Source organism: Somniosus microcephalus, unplaced genomic scaffold (assembly GCF_052327205.1).
Source record: "Somniosus microcephalus isolate GS21.2 unplaced genomic scaffold, FLI_Smic_1.0 unresolved_chr8, whole genome shotgun sequence".
Taxonomy (NCBI): domain Eukaryota; kingdom Metazoa; phylum Chordata; class Chondrichthyes; order Squaliformes; family Somniosidae; genus Somniosus; species Somniosus microcephalus.
Window position 1 is genome coordinate 44,465,387 of NW_028225186.1, and position 13,953 is coordinate 44,479,339.

The window sequence follows — 13,953 nt, forward strand, 5'->3', positions numbered from 1 at the left end:
AGTGGAGTTGATGTGCAAGTTCAGCCACGAGCTTATTGAATGGCGGAGCAGCCTCGAGGGGATAATTGTCCAACTACTGCTCCTATTTCCTGTGTTCTTATGTTCATCCTTCACCCCCTGTGCTCACTGACCTACACTGGCTCACGGTCAGTTAAACAGTGGAGTTTATTATTATCATCCTCATGTTCAAAGCCCGCCAGGGCATCGCCCCTCCCTATTGCTATAACGTTCTGTAGTTCTTCTACCTTCCGAGATTTCTGCACTACACAGCATCGGCAGCGGGTGGAGGCGGAGCAGCGCGGCAGAGCGACTGCAAGAGGCCCCAGAGGCTCAGGTTGGCCTCAGTGCGGCATCGGCAGCGGGTGGAGGCGGAGCAGCGCGGCAGAGCGACTACAAGAGGCCCCACAGGCTCAGGTAGGCCTCAGTGCGGCATCGGCAGCGGGTGGAGGCGGAGCAGCGCGGCAGAGCGACTACAAGAGGCCCCAGAGGCTCAGGTAGGACTCAGTGCGGCAGCGGGTGGAGACGGAGGAGCGTGGCACAGCGACTACAAGAGGCCCAACATGCTCACGTAGGCCTCACCAATCTCCAATCTCAGGCAAGGAGAGAGGTAAAAATATTCAAGGTGTGACGTCACCACAAAACAGGTAGGTGATTGGTTGGAGTATTTCTCTCGTTTTAAAACTTTAAGTCTGTGGTTTATAGTTTTTAAGGTTGCTGTGGTGTACCAAGGTCTTTCGGGTGCAGAGTGACTGTTGGTAAACCATTTAACTGGTGTAACTGGAGGGATTGATTTAATTTAAATCCAATTAAGTAAAGGGGATACTAGCATCTAAAATCGGGCAGAGGGTGTCCATAACCAACAATAAAAAATTTAATTAATTAAATAGAATGGAGCAGGTGATGTTTTACTGTTACGAGATGTGGGAGCTGGTGAACCCCATTGAGGCTCACGGTGATTACGTCTGTGACAAGTATCTGCTGCTACAGGAACTCCAGCTTCGTGTTGATGAGCTGGAGTCTGAGCTTCAGACACTGCGACACATCAGGGAGGGGGAGAAGTACCTGGACACTGTGTATCAGGAGGTGGTCACACATATGAAGTTAAGTAATTCAGATGTAGCCCATGGTCAGGGACAGGACGGTGTGACTACGAGTGAGGCAGGTACGGGGATCCAGGAGGTAGAGCTGGAGGAGCCGCAGCCCTTGCTCTTGACCAACAGGTTCGAGTTTCTTACTCCGTGTGGGGACAGGAGCAGGGACTGCAGGGAGGATGGGCAACCTGGCCACAGCACCGTGGAACGGGGGGCCATTCAAGAGGGGTGAGTAAATAGAAATGTAGTAGTGGTAGGGGATAGTATTATTAGTGGGATAGATAGAGTTCTCTGCAACCGAGAGCGAGAGTGCCGAAGGCTGTGTTGCCTACCCGGTGCCAGGGTTAAGGACATCTCCTCTGGGCTGGAAAGAAATTTGCAGTGGGAGGGGAAGGATCCAGCTGTCGTGGTCCATGTTGGTACAAACGGCGTAAATAGGACTAGGAAGCCGGTTCTGTTAAAGGAGTATGAGCAGCTAGGGGTCAAATTAAAAAACAGAACGTCAAGGGTAATAATCTCTGTATTATTACCAGAGCCACGAGCGAATTTGGCTAGGACAAATAAAATTAGAGAGTTAAATGCGAGGCTCAAAGACTGGTGTGGGAGAAATGGGTTTTGCTTCCTGGGACAATGGCACCAGTACTGGGGCAGGATGGAGCTGTTCCGTTGGGATGGGCTTCACTTGGCCAGTGCTGGGACTAGAGTCCTGGTGGATCATATTACTAGGGCTGCAGAGAGGGCTTTAAACTAACTAGTGGGGGGGAGGTTCCTAGAGAGCAAATAATAAAAATGACAACAGAGAATGTCATAGACTTAGGTAGCAGTGGGGAAATTAAAAGCCAGAGCGTGTCAGGAAGGGGCAGAAGGTATGGAGTAAAAGGTAAAGTAATTAAAAGGGCAAAAGCAGGAAGTAAGTGTCACAAAACATATTTTAACGTTCTCTATCTGAATGCACGTAGCATTCGTAACAAAATAGATGAGTTAATGGCACAAATAACTACATATGGGTATGTTCTTGTGGCCATTACAGAAACATGGCTGCAGGCTGACAATGCCTGGGAATTAAACATACCAGGTTATTTAACGACCAGGAAGGACAGACAGGAAGGAAGGGGAGGAGGTGTGGCTAAGTTAATAAAGGAAGGAATCACTGTAATACAGAGATATGATATTGGGTCAAAGGATCAGGATAATGAAACAGTTTGGGTGGAGGTAAGGAATAATAAGGGGAAAAAAACACTAGTGGGCATAGTCTGTAGGCCTCCGAACAGTTGCAACTCTGTTGGACGGAGTATCAATGAGTAAATAGTTCAGGCTTGTAATAAGGGAACATCTATAATTATGTGGGAAAATAACTATCATATTAATTGGACAAATCAAATTGTGCAGGGCTGCCTTGAGGACGAGTTCATTGAATGTATTAGGGATGGGTTTCTTGAGTAGCATGTAACTGAACCGACCAGGGGGCAAGCAACCTTAGATCTGGTCCTGTGTAACGAGACAGGATTAATTAAAAATGTCCTAGTAACGGATCCCCTTGGAATGAGTGACCATAACATGGTTGAATTCCATATTCAATTAGAGGGTGAGAAGTTTGGATCTCAAACAAGCGTGCTAAGCTTGAATAAAGGAGACTATGAAGGTATGAGAGCGGAATTGAGTAGATTGGATTGGGAAAATAGGTTAATGGGTAAGTCAATACATGATCAGTGGTGTACATTTAAGGAGTTATTTTACAACATCCAAAAAATATATATTCCACTGGGAAGAAAAGGGTGTAAAAGAAAAGACAGCCATCCGTGGCAAAGTAAAGAAAATAAGGATAGTATTCGACTAAAAACAAGGGCATATAAGGTAGCCAAATCTAGTGGGAGGATAGAGGATTGGGAAAAATTTAAAAGACAGCATAAAGTAACAAAACGATTGATTAAGAAAGGGAAGATAGATTATGAAAGTAACTTAGCAAAAAATATAAAAACAGATAGTAAGAGTTTTTATCGTTATATAAAAAAGAAAAAGGGTGACTGAAGTAAATGTTGATCCCTTAGAGGATGAGACCGAGAAATTAATGGTGGGAAATATGGAGATGGCAAAAACACTGAATGAATATTTAGTATCAGTCATTACAGTAGAAGACACTAAGAATATCCCAATACTGGACAAACAGGGGGATATAGGGGGCGAGGAGCTAAACACGATCAAAATCACTAAGGAAGTGGTACTCGGTAAAATAATGGGACTCAAGGCGGATAAATCACCATGACCTGATGGCTTACATCCTAGGGTCTTGAGGGAAGTGGCGTTAGGTATTGTGGATGCATTGGTAATAATTGTCCAAAACTCCCTGGAATCAGCAAATGTCCTGGCAGACTGGAAAACTGCTAATGTAATGCCCTTATTTAAAAAGGGCAGTAGACAGAAGGCTGGAAGCTATAGACCGGTTAGCCTAACATCTGTGGTAGGTAAAATATTGGAGTCCATTAATAAGGAGACAGTAGCAGGACATTTGGATAATCATAATTTAATAGGACAAAATCAGCATGGTTTTATGATTGGGAAGTCATGTTTGACAAATTTGCTGGAGTTCTTTGAGGAGGTAACATATAGGGTGGATAAAGGGGAACCAGTGGACGTACTGTATTTAGACTTCCAAAAGGCATTTGACAAGGTGCCACACAAAACATTATTGCTTAAGATAAAAAATCATGGGATTGGGGGTAATATTCTGGCATGGATATAGGATTGGCTATCTAATAGAAAGCAGAGAGTTGGGATAAATGGTTCATTCTCGGACTGGCAATCAGTAACTAGTGGTGTTCCACAGGGGTCAGTGCTGGGTCCCCAACACTTTACAATCTATATTAACGATTTGGAGGAGGGGACCCAGTGTAACATATCAAAATTTGCAGATGATACTAAGATGGGAGGGAAAGTACTGAGTGAGGAGGACATAAAAAACCTGCAAGGGGACATAGACAGGCTAAGTAAGTGGGCAGAGATTTGGCAGATGGAATACAATACTGGAAAGTGTGAGGTTATGCACTTTGGCAGGAAAAATCGCAGAGCAAGTTATTATCTTAATGGCAAGAAACTGGAAAGTACTGAAGTACAAAGGGATCTGGGGGTCCTGGTGCACGAAACTCAAAAGGTTAGTATGCAGGTGCAGCAAGTGATTAAGAAGGCCAATGGAATGTTGTCTTTCATTGCTAGGGGGATAGACTATAAAAATAGGGAGGTATTGCTTCAGTTGTACAAGGTATTGGTGAGACCGCACCTGGAATACTGCATACAGTTTTGGTATCCATGCTTAAGAAAAGACATACTTGATCTCGAGTCAGTACAAAGAAGGTACACTCGGTTAATCCCGGGGATGAGGGGATGAACATATGAGGAGAGGTTGAGATGATTGGGACTCTACTCATTGGAGTTCAGAAGAATGAGAGGCGATCTTATTGAAACATATAAGATTGTGAAGGGGTTGGATCGGGTGGATGCGGGGAGGATGTTCCCGATGATGGGTGAAACTAGAACTAGAGGGCATAGTCTTAGAATAAGGGGCTGCTTTTTCAAAACTGAGATGAGGAGGAACTACTTCACTCAGAGGGTGGTAGGTCCATGGAATATGCTGCCCCAAATAGCTGTAGAAGCTACATCATTACATAAATTTAAAACAGAAATAGACAGTTTCCTAGAAGTAAAGGGAATAAAGGTTTATGGGGAACGGGCAGGAATTTGGACATGAGTCTAGGTTCGGATCGGTGATGGCCCTGTGGGTAGCGGAGCCGGCCCAGGGGCCATGTAGCCTGATCCTGCTCCTATTTCGTGTGTCTAATTCTGTTAGATTCAGGAGCTGTTTCAGTGATAGTAGATTGGCGGTTAGGATCAGATCAGCCATGATCTTATTGAATGGCGGAGCAGGCTCGAGGGGCCGATTGGCCTACTCCTGCTCCTATTTCTTCTCTTCTTATGCTCTTATGATTCTGACTTTTCGCACATCCCTGATTTCCATCCCCCCACCTTTGGCCACTGTGCATTTAGCTGCGTAGGCCCTATGCTCCGTAAATTTCCGCCTAAAAGTAAAGGAAACGGGGCAATTTACGAGGACCTGAAGGAACAGAGAGACGTGGGGTTCTCCAACACAAGTCATTGAAGTTAACGGGACAAGTTGATAAAGCTGTTTAAAATCATACAGGGTCCTCGGCGTCATCAACACAGGCATAGAGTGCAAAAGTGAGGAAGTAACCACTGGTTAGGCAGCAGCAGGCGTATTGTGTCCAATTCTGGGTATCACACTTTAGGAAGGAGGCCAAGAGCTGGGAGTGGGTGAAGAGGAGATTTACTAGAATGGTACCAGGGATGGGGGACTTCAGTTACATGGAGAGACTGCATAAGCTGGGGTTGTTCTCCTTAAGGCAGAGAGGGTTAAGGAGAGATTTATTAGAGGTGCTCAAAATCATGAAGGCGATATGGAGAAACTCTTTCCAGAAGGTTCCGTAACCAGATTACAGAGATGTAAGATAATTTACTAAAGCACCAGAAGGGGAGGTAAGGACATTTTTTACACAGGGAGTTGTTTAGATCTTGAACGCATTGACTGAAAGGGCATTGGAAGCAGGTTCAATAGCATACATTAAAGGATATTGGATAAATGCTGGAAGCGAATCATTTTCAGGACTATGAGATTTACGAGGATGTTGCCAGGACTAGAGAATGTTAGCTATGGGGAAAGATTGGATTGGCTGGACTGCACATAAAGGGCGATCCGATACCGCCCGTTTATGTCCAGCGTCCGAGACAAAATTCTAGGCCTAAAAATGAACTGATGACCGTTTAATCAGCTGGTTTTATGTACAGTGCAATACCTTTCTACCCAACTTCCACATTGGTTTGTCTGATGGGAAGCCGCATGTCACAGCGAAGACTAACTGATTCACTAACTGTTCTTTAACTGGCTCCTGGGGAGATGCAAGTTCAAGTTCTAAAGATTAGCTTGTCTGCCCAAGGCCCTTTAAGGTGAAAGTGGATCGACGGCAGTGCTTCCTTCTCTTGAACACCAGAAGGCATGGATAACATGGGTCTGTTTTCATTAAAACAACATATTAGGGCAGTTCTGATCTGAAGATTTTAAAGTATTAAATGAAGGGACGGATAGATAGAAGCAGACTGGTTCAGTAGTTCAGGGGACAGGAGCGGGAGTTTATGGATGCAATAATATAATGTCAGCGATTCTGAACAGAGAGCTGCAGAAACTTCATCAAACAGATAGTTGTGGGGCAGTGAAATTTACTTCCTGCTTAGTGCTTGAGGCCAGAACCACGTCAACAATCAAAATTAAACCAATAGGTGGATGATGGACAGGTGGTTGATGGGTTAGCGGAACAGTGTGAGTAAATGTGATCGCAACCACTTGCTCTTGTGGGCATGAACGCCAGCACCGATTGATTGGGCCCAATGCCCTGGTTATGTGTTTTAACTTATATCGATTTCTATGGTAGAAAGAATGAAAGAAATTATAGGAAAGAAAGACTTGCATTTCGAGAGCGCCTTTCACAACCTCAGGGCTTCCCAAAGCGCTTTGCTGCCAATGTTGTAATGTGGGAACTGCCAAGTCGAAACCTAAAGAAAATTAACTTCCGCTGTGATTGTTGTGGAATTTAACCAAGAAGAAATGTGGTTCATGTTTGTGTTAAATAACATCATGTTTGCGGGACCTTGTTGTGCGTGGATTGGTATTCACATTTCGCTCCAAAAACAACAGTGACTGCAATTCAAATGCAATTCTTTGGCTGTGAAGAGTTCTGGCAGCTTTGGAAGATGTGAAGTGCGCTGGAGGAATGGAAGTTTTCTTTCTTTAATTATTTCTTTCTTTATTTCTTTTTTCTTTCTTTCTCAAGTTTCTTAGCTGCTCCATTCCTTTCAAATTTTGCTGAAATCCATTTTTTCTCTTTTCTCTCCGCCTGATCTCATAAAATGACTGGATCCTCCTGAAGGCCTAGAAATTTGTCTCGGGCGGTGGCGCAAAACGTGTGAATTCACAGGAACTGATTATCAGGCGCTGTGCACAACGGTCAGCCGATCCGACACCACCCGTTTGCTCCACCGCACGAGGTGAGTGTCTGATTCAAAATGTCTATATCCTCCTGAGGTCTCTTACATGCTTACATCGTATACTCACAGTTAGTGACGTGTTTTTCAAAGAGCCAGCAACGGCAAGTTGGGCCGAATGGCCTCCTTCTGTGCTGGAGGATGCTCTGATCCTAAGACCATAAATCGACTTGCTGCTCAGGTTCACCATGTCCACTGTCCTCTCTGGGGGAAGCGGGAGACCTTGCTCAGCTGTCAGGCGTGCCTCACTTGGTGTCAGTCTCATCACTGAGTCAGTAGGTCGTGGCATTGAGCCCCACTCCAAAGAATCGAGCCCCAAAATCCAGCCCGACACTCCATGTGTAAGGACTGAGTGAGCGCTAACTGTTAGTAATGTTCCATTTCTTTCTCGTGTAAATGATGAAAATTTGGCAGATACAAAACTCCAGCTCATTTTTGTTTTAGGAACATTACTGGTGCCAAACTAATCACTGTGACCCACTGTGAGCTCCCTGTGACCCCTGTGTACTACTGTGATCTCTGTCCCTCCAGCCTGAGAACTATCTATTAAATAATATTGTATGTTACCTCTCAAGAACCAACTTCGTTCTCAAATTAGCAGACTTAGTGACCCGCTGTCACTCCATATCAAAAAGCATTTGCAAATCAAAATGCATAAAAATCAACTGTATTTTCTTTTACAAGGGACATTAATTTTTTCAAAGAACGGTGTCTAATTTGAGCAACTCCGCCTGTGATATACATTATACATGGTCTCCTGTAATCAGGACATGTATTGCCTGCTGAGTATTCATGTTTTAGAGCTTGCTCACTGACTATGTTAATTTGAGTTGCCTACAGTTAGATTAATTAACCCCTGCCTTTTTTTTGAGCACAGGTGTTGCAATGAGAAACACAGCAACACCAAATTTCATTTGTATAGCGCCTTTCAGGCAGAAAAAATGTACAACAGAGAAGCAAGTGAGGAAATAGCGGAGGCTCTGACCTTCATTTTCCAACACTCTCTGGCTACGGGTGCGGGAGGAAAAGCGAGGTTAAAACTTTCTAACTTTGTTTAAAAGGGAGAAAGGGATAGGTTGAATAATTACAGGCTCGTCAGCATAAAATCGGTGGAGGGAAAGTTATTGGAAAAAATTCTGAGTGACGTTATTAATCGTCACGGCCTGAAAGGGTGGTGGAGGCAGAAACACTCATCACATTTAAACAAAATTACGTCGACTGCAATTGAAGTGCTGTAATCTACAAGGCTACGGACCAAGAGCTGGAAAGTGCGATTAGGCTGAATAGCTCTTTTTCGCTCGGCATGCCACAACGATGTGCCGAATGGCCTCCTTCTGTGCAATAAACTTCTACGATTCTATGATTCTGTGATTCAAAGGGAATCGTAGAGGGACAATCAGAAATAAATGCTTGCTCAGCCAAAGAAAATCTTGTTTAAGAAATTGCCATGAATGAAGGTTTTAGAGGAGGAGATGGAGGCAAAGAGGCGGAAGGGCTTAAGCAAGACTTTGCAGAGCACTAGATTGTTGAAGGCACCAACGCCAATGGTAGGACAAAGTTATAGGAAAGATACAAAAGGGTGTGAGAGGAAATATAGTTCTGAATGGAAGTAGCTTTTACTAGGGCTAGAAAGCATTACTGACATAGCAAGAGATCAGCATGTGGAGGCAGCTAAACACAAGGTTGAGAACTTTAAATTTGTTTTTTTAGAGACCTAGGACCTAATGTTGTTCAACAATTACATGATAGCTGGATCAGGAAAATTGTCAGGGATAGGAAGTGGGCAGCAGCGTTTCAGCGGAGCTAAAGACTGTGAAGGTTGTAACATGAGGAGATCGACCAGGAGCACATTGGAATAATCGAGTCTCGAGAAGACAGGAGTATGAATGAGCACTTCAGCAGCAAGTGGGCTGAGGTGCGAATGAGTGAAAATAATGTTACAGGATTGAGCAGTCTTTGTGATCGAGACAGTATGCAATTCTGAAGTTCTTCCTGGGATCGAACTGGGAGCCAAGTTTGCAAATATTATGGCTCAGACTGAGACAGAGGCTAGGGAGGGGACTGAAAATCATGGCGAGTTTACAGAGATTGTGCTGTGAGCTGAACATGGTGCCTTCAGTCGTCCCAATGATGAACTGGAGGAATTTACGACACCTGGAATACTGGATGTCGGTCAAACTATCTGATAACAGCGAAATTGTAAGGGTTGAGAGTGGGGGTGGAGAGGGAGAGATTGGAGTCGTCAGCGTGCATGTGTAAGCAGTCCCCATGTGTTCTGATAATGTATTCAAAAGGGCAGTATGTAGATGAAAAAGAAGCGGTAGCGGGCAAAGGCAGACCCTTGGAGACTCCAAGGAAAAGAGTGAGCCTATTATTGGACAGGTAGGAGTAGAACCAAGCGAGGGCAGTGGCCCTGAGCTGGACAGCGGAGCAGACTAATTGAAGGAGTATGGTCAATCGTTTCGAAGGCTGCAGAGAGGCTAAGGAGGCCGAGGAGGGATTGTGCACCACGGTAACACTGATAGAGTGTGTGAATTTTTACGTATGTCAGGAACGTTTCAGTACCGGGGCAGGGATAGAATCCTGATAGAAGAGATTCAATTAAGGAATTGTCGGAAGGATGCGCACCGTTGGGAGGCAGTGACATGTTGAAGGGCTCAGGAGTTAAAGAGTGTTTGGAGATGGGGCTGCAGTTTGTACCAACAGAGGGACTGAGCGTGGATTTTTGAGGAAGTGGTGAGTGCCGGTTTTGAAAGAAGGGGGCAGAAGCTGAGAAGAGAGACATGTGTTAAATATCAACCAATATGGGGGCCAGGAAGAGAAGTTGAGATGTTCGTTAAAGTCCTATTTAATGTTGTGGCCATTAGACATAATTATCCAAACTATGGATGAAGATAATGGATCTCCAAATCTCACTTCCCCTGCCCACAGTGTGATGTGAAGATGTAAACGCGGCTCCAGTTTCTTGACTCAGAAGGTTGTGGGTTCACAATCCCATTCCAAGAGGCTTGAGCACAAAATTCTAGGCTGACACTCTAGGATAGTCCGTGGTGCTGCACTGTCGGAGGTGCCGTCTTTTGGATGAGACATTAAACCGAGGCCAGGTCTCAGCTGGTCGCCAAAGATTTCACTGCCACGATTCTTAAGAAGAGCAGGGGGCTCCACTCCGTTGTCCTGGCCAATATTTGTTCTTCAATCCTTATCACTATAAAGAAGATTATCTGGTCATTGTCATATTGCTGTTTGTGGGAGCTTGCTGTGCGCATGTTGGTTGCCGTGTTTCCTACATTACAGCAGTGACAACATTTCAAAAAGTTCTTCATTGGCTGTAAAGCGGTTTGGGACGTCCTGAGCTGGTGAAAGGCGTGATAGAAATGCAAGTTATTTCTTTCTTATAAATTCCCATTTAGTGTAAACAAATATTTCGCCCCTTTCTTCAGCTCCTCTCTGAATTTCCTCTGTGTCAGTCCATAGATACAAGTGTTTGTGCAGGAACAGAGCAGTTGCAGCATAAACCCAACTTGCTGAGTGATATATATCGGATTACTGAGATATTTGTCATCGTAATAAAAGTTTACCACTGGCCAGTTTACCGAATGCACAACATACGTCATCCACAACAGTATGAAATTGGCAGAAATAGATAAAAGCAAGATCATGGATTTTCTCCGATTCTTCATCTCAGCATCATTCACATTGTCGCTGTTGCTCAGGAGTAAACTGCGGACTCGATTTGCCGATATAATATGTCTGACAGTCAGAGCATTGAACAAAATAATTAAAAGGATTGGTAATAAAGGGGTGATCAGGCTATCGATCAACTCGTATGCCTTCCACAAGGGGGAAGTCAAATAATCAGCTGTCGGAACACAATACCACGGCACGTTGTCAATGATTATGAGAGGTTCGTCTGAATAGTAAAATGGAACTCTCCTCACACAACTCACCACAAACACGGTGGCGATAACCACGGTCGCTGTTTTCTCGGTGCAATATTTTGATTGCAATTTCTGACAGCAAATTGCTACAAAGCGATCAAATGTGAAGGCGACAGTAAACCAAACAGAACAGTCGACAGCGACAATGTAGGCGACAAACGTCAAAGTGCAGACCGGATTCAGAGAGAGGAAATTAATTGGCAAATACATGCTATTAATCCGATGTAATATCACATCGATGATAACCACCATTAGATCCGCCGCTGCCATGGCCAACAGATAACGAGTGATGCACTTCGAGAGACCGCACTTTCCACGGGACAGGATCGCAATTGCAACCACGTTCACTGTAAGAAAAAGCAAACATTAAATTAGCCAAATATTTTGTTTTGTAAAATAACCATCTCAACTCCATTATGAAACTGTTGAAATGTCAGTTTTCTAGTTTCGAATTAAATATAAATGTTAATTTAAAAAGCTGTGCATTGGGCGGCAGGAAAATCTGTGGCAAATATTGCAACTGAAGGTAAGGGGGGAATGAAAACGTGGTTGAACTCAGCTACCGACAGTGGTGGTGAGGCAAAATATTACTGCGATATTTCTGGGGAAAGTGGGTGACGAACAACACAGGGGCCCATTTAACTTGCACCATTGCCTTCGAATTAATATAGCTGCGAATCAGATTTGCACTTTTGGGTTACGGTCTGTACAGAATAGTGATCGCTCGCTCACATTGTTTGGTTATGATTTGTACAGCATGGAGATCACTCTCTCACACTGTTGGGTTATTGTCTGTACAGCATGGAGATCACTGTCCCACTTTGTTGGGTTATAGTCTGTACAGCATGGAGATCGCTCTCCCACAATGCTGGGTTATGGACTGTACAGCATGGAGATCACTCCCTCACACTGTTGGATTATGCTGCGTCAGCATGGTGATCAGTGTCTCACAATGTAGGGTAATGGTCTGTACAGCATGGAGACCGCTCTCCCACAATGTTGGCTTATGGACTGTACAGCATGGAGATCACTCCCTCACACTGTTGGATTATGCTGCGTCAGCATGGTGATCAGTGTCTCACAATGTAGGGTAATGGTCTGTACAGCATGGAGATCAGTGTCTCACAATGTAGGGTAATGGTCTGTACAGCATGGAGTGCGCTCTCCCACAATGTAGGGTTATGGTCTGTACAGCATGGAGTGCGCTCTCCCACAATGATGGGTTACTGTCTGTACAGCATGGAGTGCGCTCTCTCACAATTGTGGGTTATTGTCTGTACAGCATAGCGTGCGCTTTCTCCCATTGTTGGGTTATGGCCTGTACAGTGAGCTCTCCATCACATTTCAAGTTCCATGAACCGCACAGCTGCAGGAGACCATTAGTTGCAATGACACCTGATGATTTACAACAATAAGTTATCCATTTAGTTCAATCACATCGTGCTTTTCCTTCAAAGTGATAGTTTCAAATCAGGAAAATGGCAGAATCTGTTATTAAGAAGGTAGTAACAGGGCAGTTAGAAGATCATCATATGATTGGGCAGAGTCAATGCGGAATTTTGAAAGGGAGGTCTTGTTTGACAAATCTGTTAGGTTTTTTGAGGGTGTAAATTGCAGGGAAGGTAAGGGGGAATCACTATTTGTAATATATTTGAATTTTTTTTAAAAAACATTCCATCAGGTGCCGCACACAATTAGGGTTTGTGGGATTGGGGTAATATTGTCACATTGATTGAGTCTTGGTTAAGGGCCAGAAATCATAGAGTAGGAATAAATGTGTTATATTCGGGATGGCAGGCTGTAACTAGAGCGGTAGCACAAGGATCAGTGCTTGGGCCGCAGCTATTTACAATCTATATCAATGACTTTGATGGGGGGACCGAGTCTAATGTATGCAAGTTTGCTGACAATAAAAATTTCGGTGGTAAATTAAATCTGGTGGGGTGGATCGCAGGCTGCTAACAGAAATCACTGGATTCTTGCTTCCATTTAAAGCAGACACAAACACAGTCGGAGCAGAACTGACGGCCAGGAGAACAAGAGAGACTTCTACAGTGTAACCCATTGTAAACAGGAAATAATGTTATAAAGCAATCATTCTTAAAATCCCCACGTTACACGTGACACACATTTAACTACATCAGGATATTAAACGAGTTAATAATTCATGTCTGATCGAATGTCAGTATCAACTCTTGGGAAGAGTTTCTGCTGAAAACAGTAAAGGGGACCATTGTTTCAACATTGTCTGTGGAGAAAATTGAAAAAAATATTATCATTTCGATTAAGACATCGCATTAAGAAAACAGGACAATCAACTAATTAACTGGTAACAACAAACAGGGAACGGATACCCTGAACAGTCACATATTAATATTAAGCTTTTACCGTCTCGTTTTACTGTCTTACCAGGAACACCAAGGGCTGCAAGAACCGGGTAGTAAATGAGGTCTATCTGGAAAATTACTGGGTCGTCCATTTCTTGCGTGAAGAACCAAACTCTGTTCTATCAGGTACAGAGCTCTGACTTGTGAACGTAAAGGCTGATTCAGAGGAGCCCTTTGATATACCATAAAGCAACCTCCACGGAGAAAGTCATCTAGGGAGCATGATCAGTGACATTAGGTACATTCCACCGAACAAACAGATTTAATGAAGCACTTTTACTCCAAGGATTTGTGTCTAATAAGATATTTTTATTTTAGGATAGGCAAAATAAAATAATTTTAGATTTCATTGAAACGTCATCCAAAGATAAATTGCAAATCCTTTTGCTGTGACCCTGGTGTTGATCTGTGTGAACAGTGCGGATGTTGAAG

The 13,953-nt window shown here is 43.9% G+C and overlaps 1 protein-coding gene across 1 annotated transcript; it reads right to left on the bottom strand.

Annotated features, from left to right (window-relative positions):
* Positions 1–10,883: 10,883 nt before the first annotated feature.
* On the bottom strand, positions 10,884–13,613 carry LOC147086214 (putative G protein-coupled receptor 139). The gene is made up of 3 exons (XM_085979182.1): positions 13,544–13,613; positions 11,144–11,481; positions 10,884–10,946 (listed from the first exon to the last, which is right to left on the bottom strand). The coding sequence occupies exons 1-3, from the start codon at positions 13,611–13,613 to the stop codon at positions 10,884–10,886; spliced, it is 471 nt and encodes a 156-aa protein (XP_085835308.1).
* Positions 13,614–13,953: the final 340 nt, after the last annotated feature.

Bases quoted from the DNA above. Each gene is read 5' to 3' on its own strand.
- LOC147086214 (XM_085979182.1), bottom strand. From the start codon at position 13,613: ATGGACGACCCAGTAATTTTCCAGATAGACCTCATTTACTACCCGGTT. The intron at 11,482-13,543 runs GTAAGACAGTAA...TTTTTCTTACAG, and splicing joins TGCAGCCCTTGGTGTTCCTG to TGAACGTGGTTGCAATTGCG. The intron at 10,947-11,143 runs GTGAGTTGTGTG...TCTGACTGTCAG, and splicing joins TTATCGCCACCGTGTTTGTG to ACATATTATATCGGCAAATC.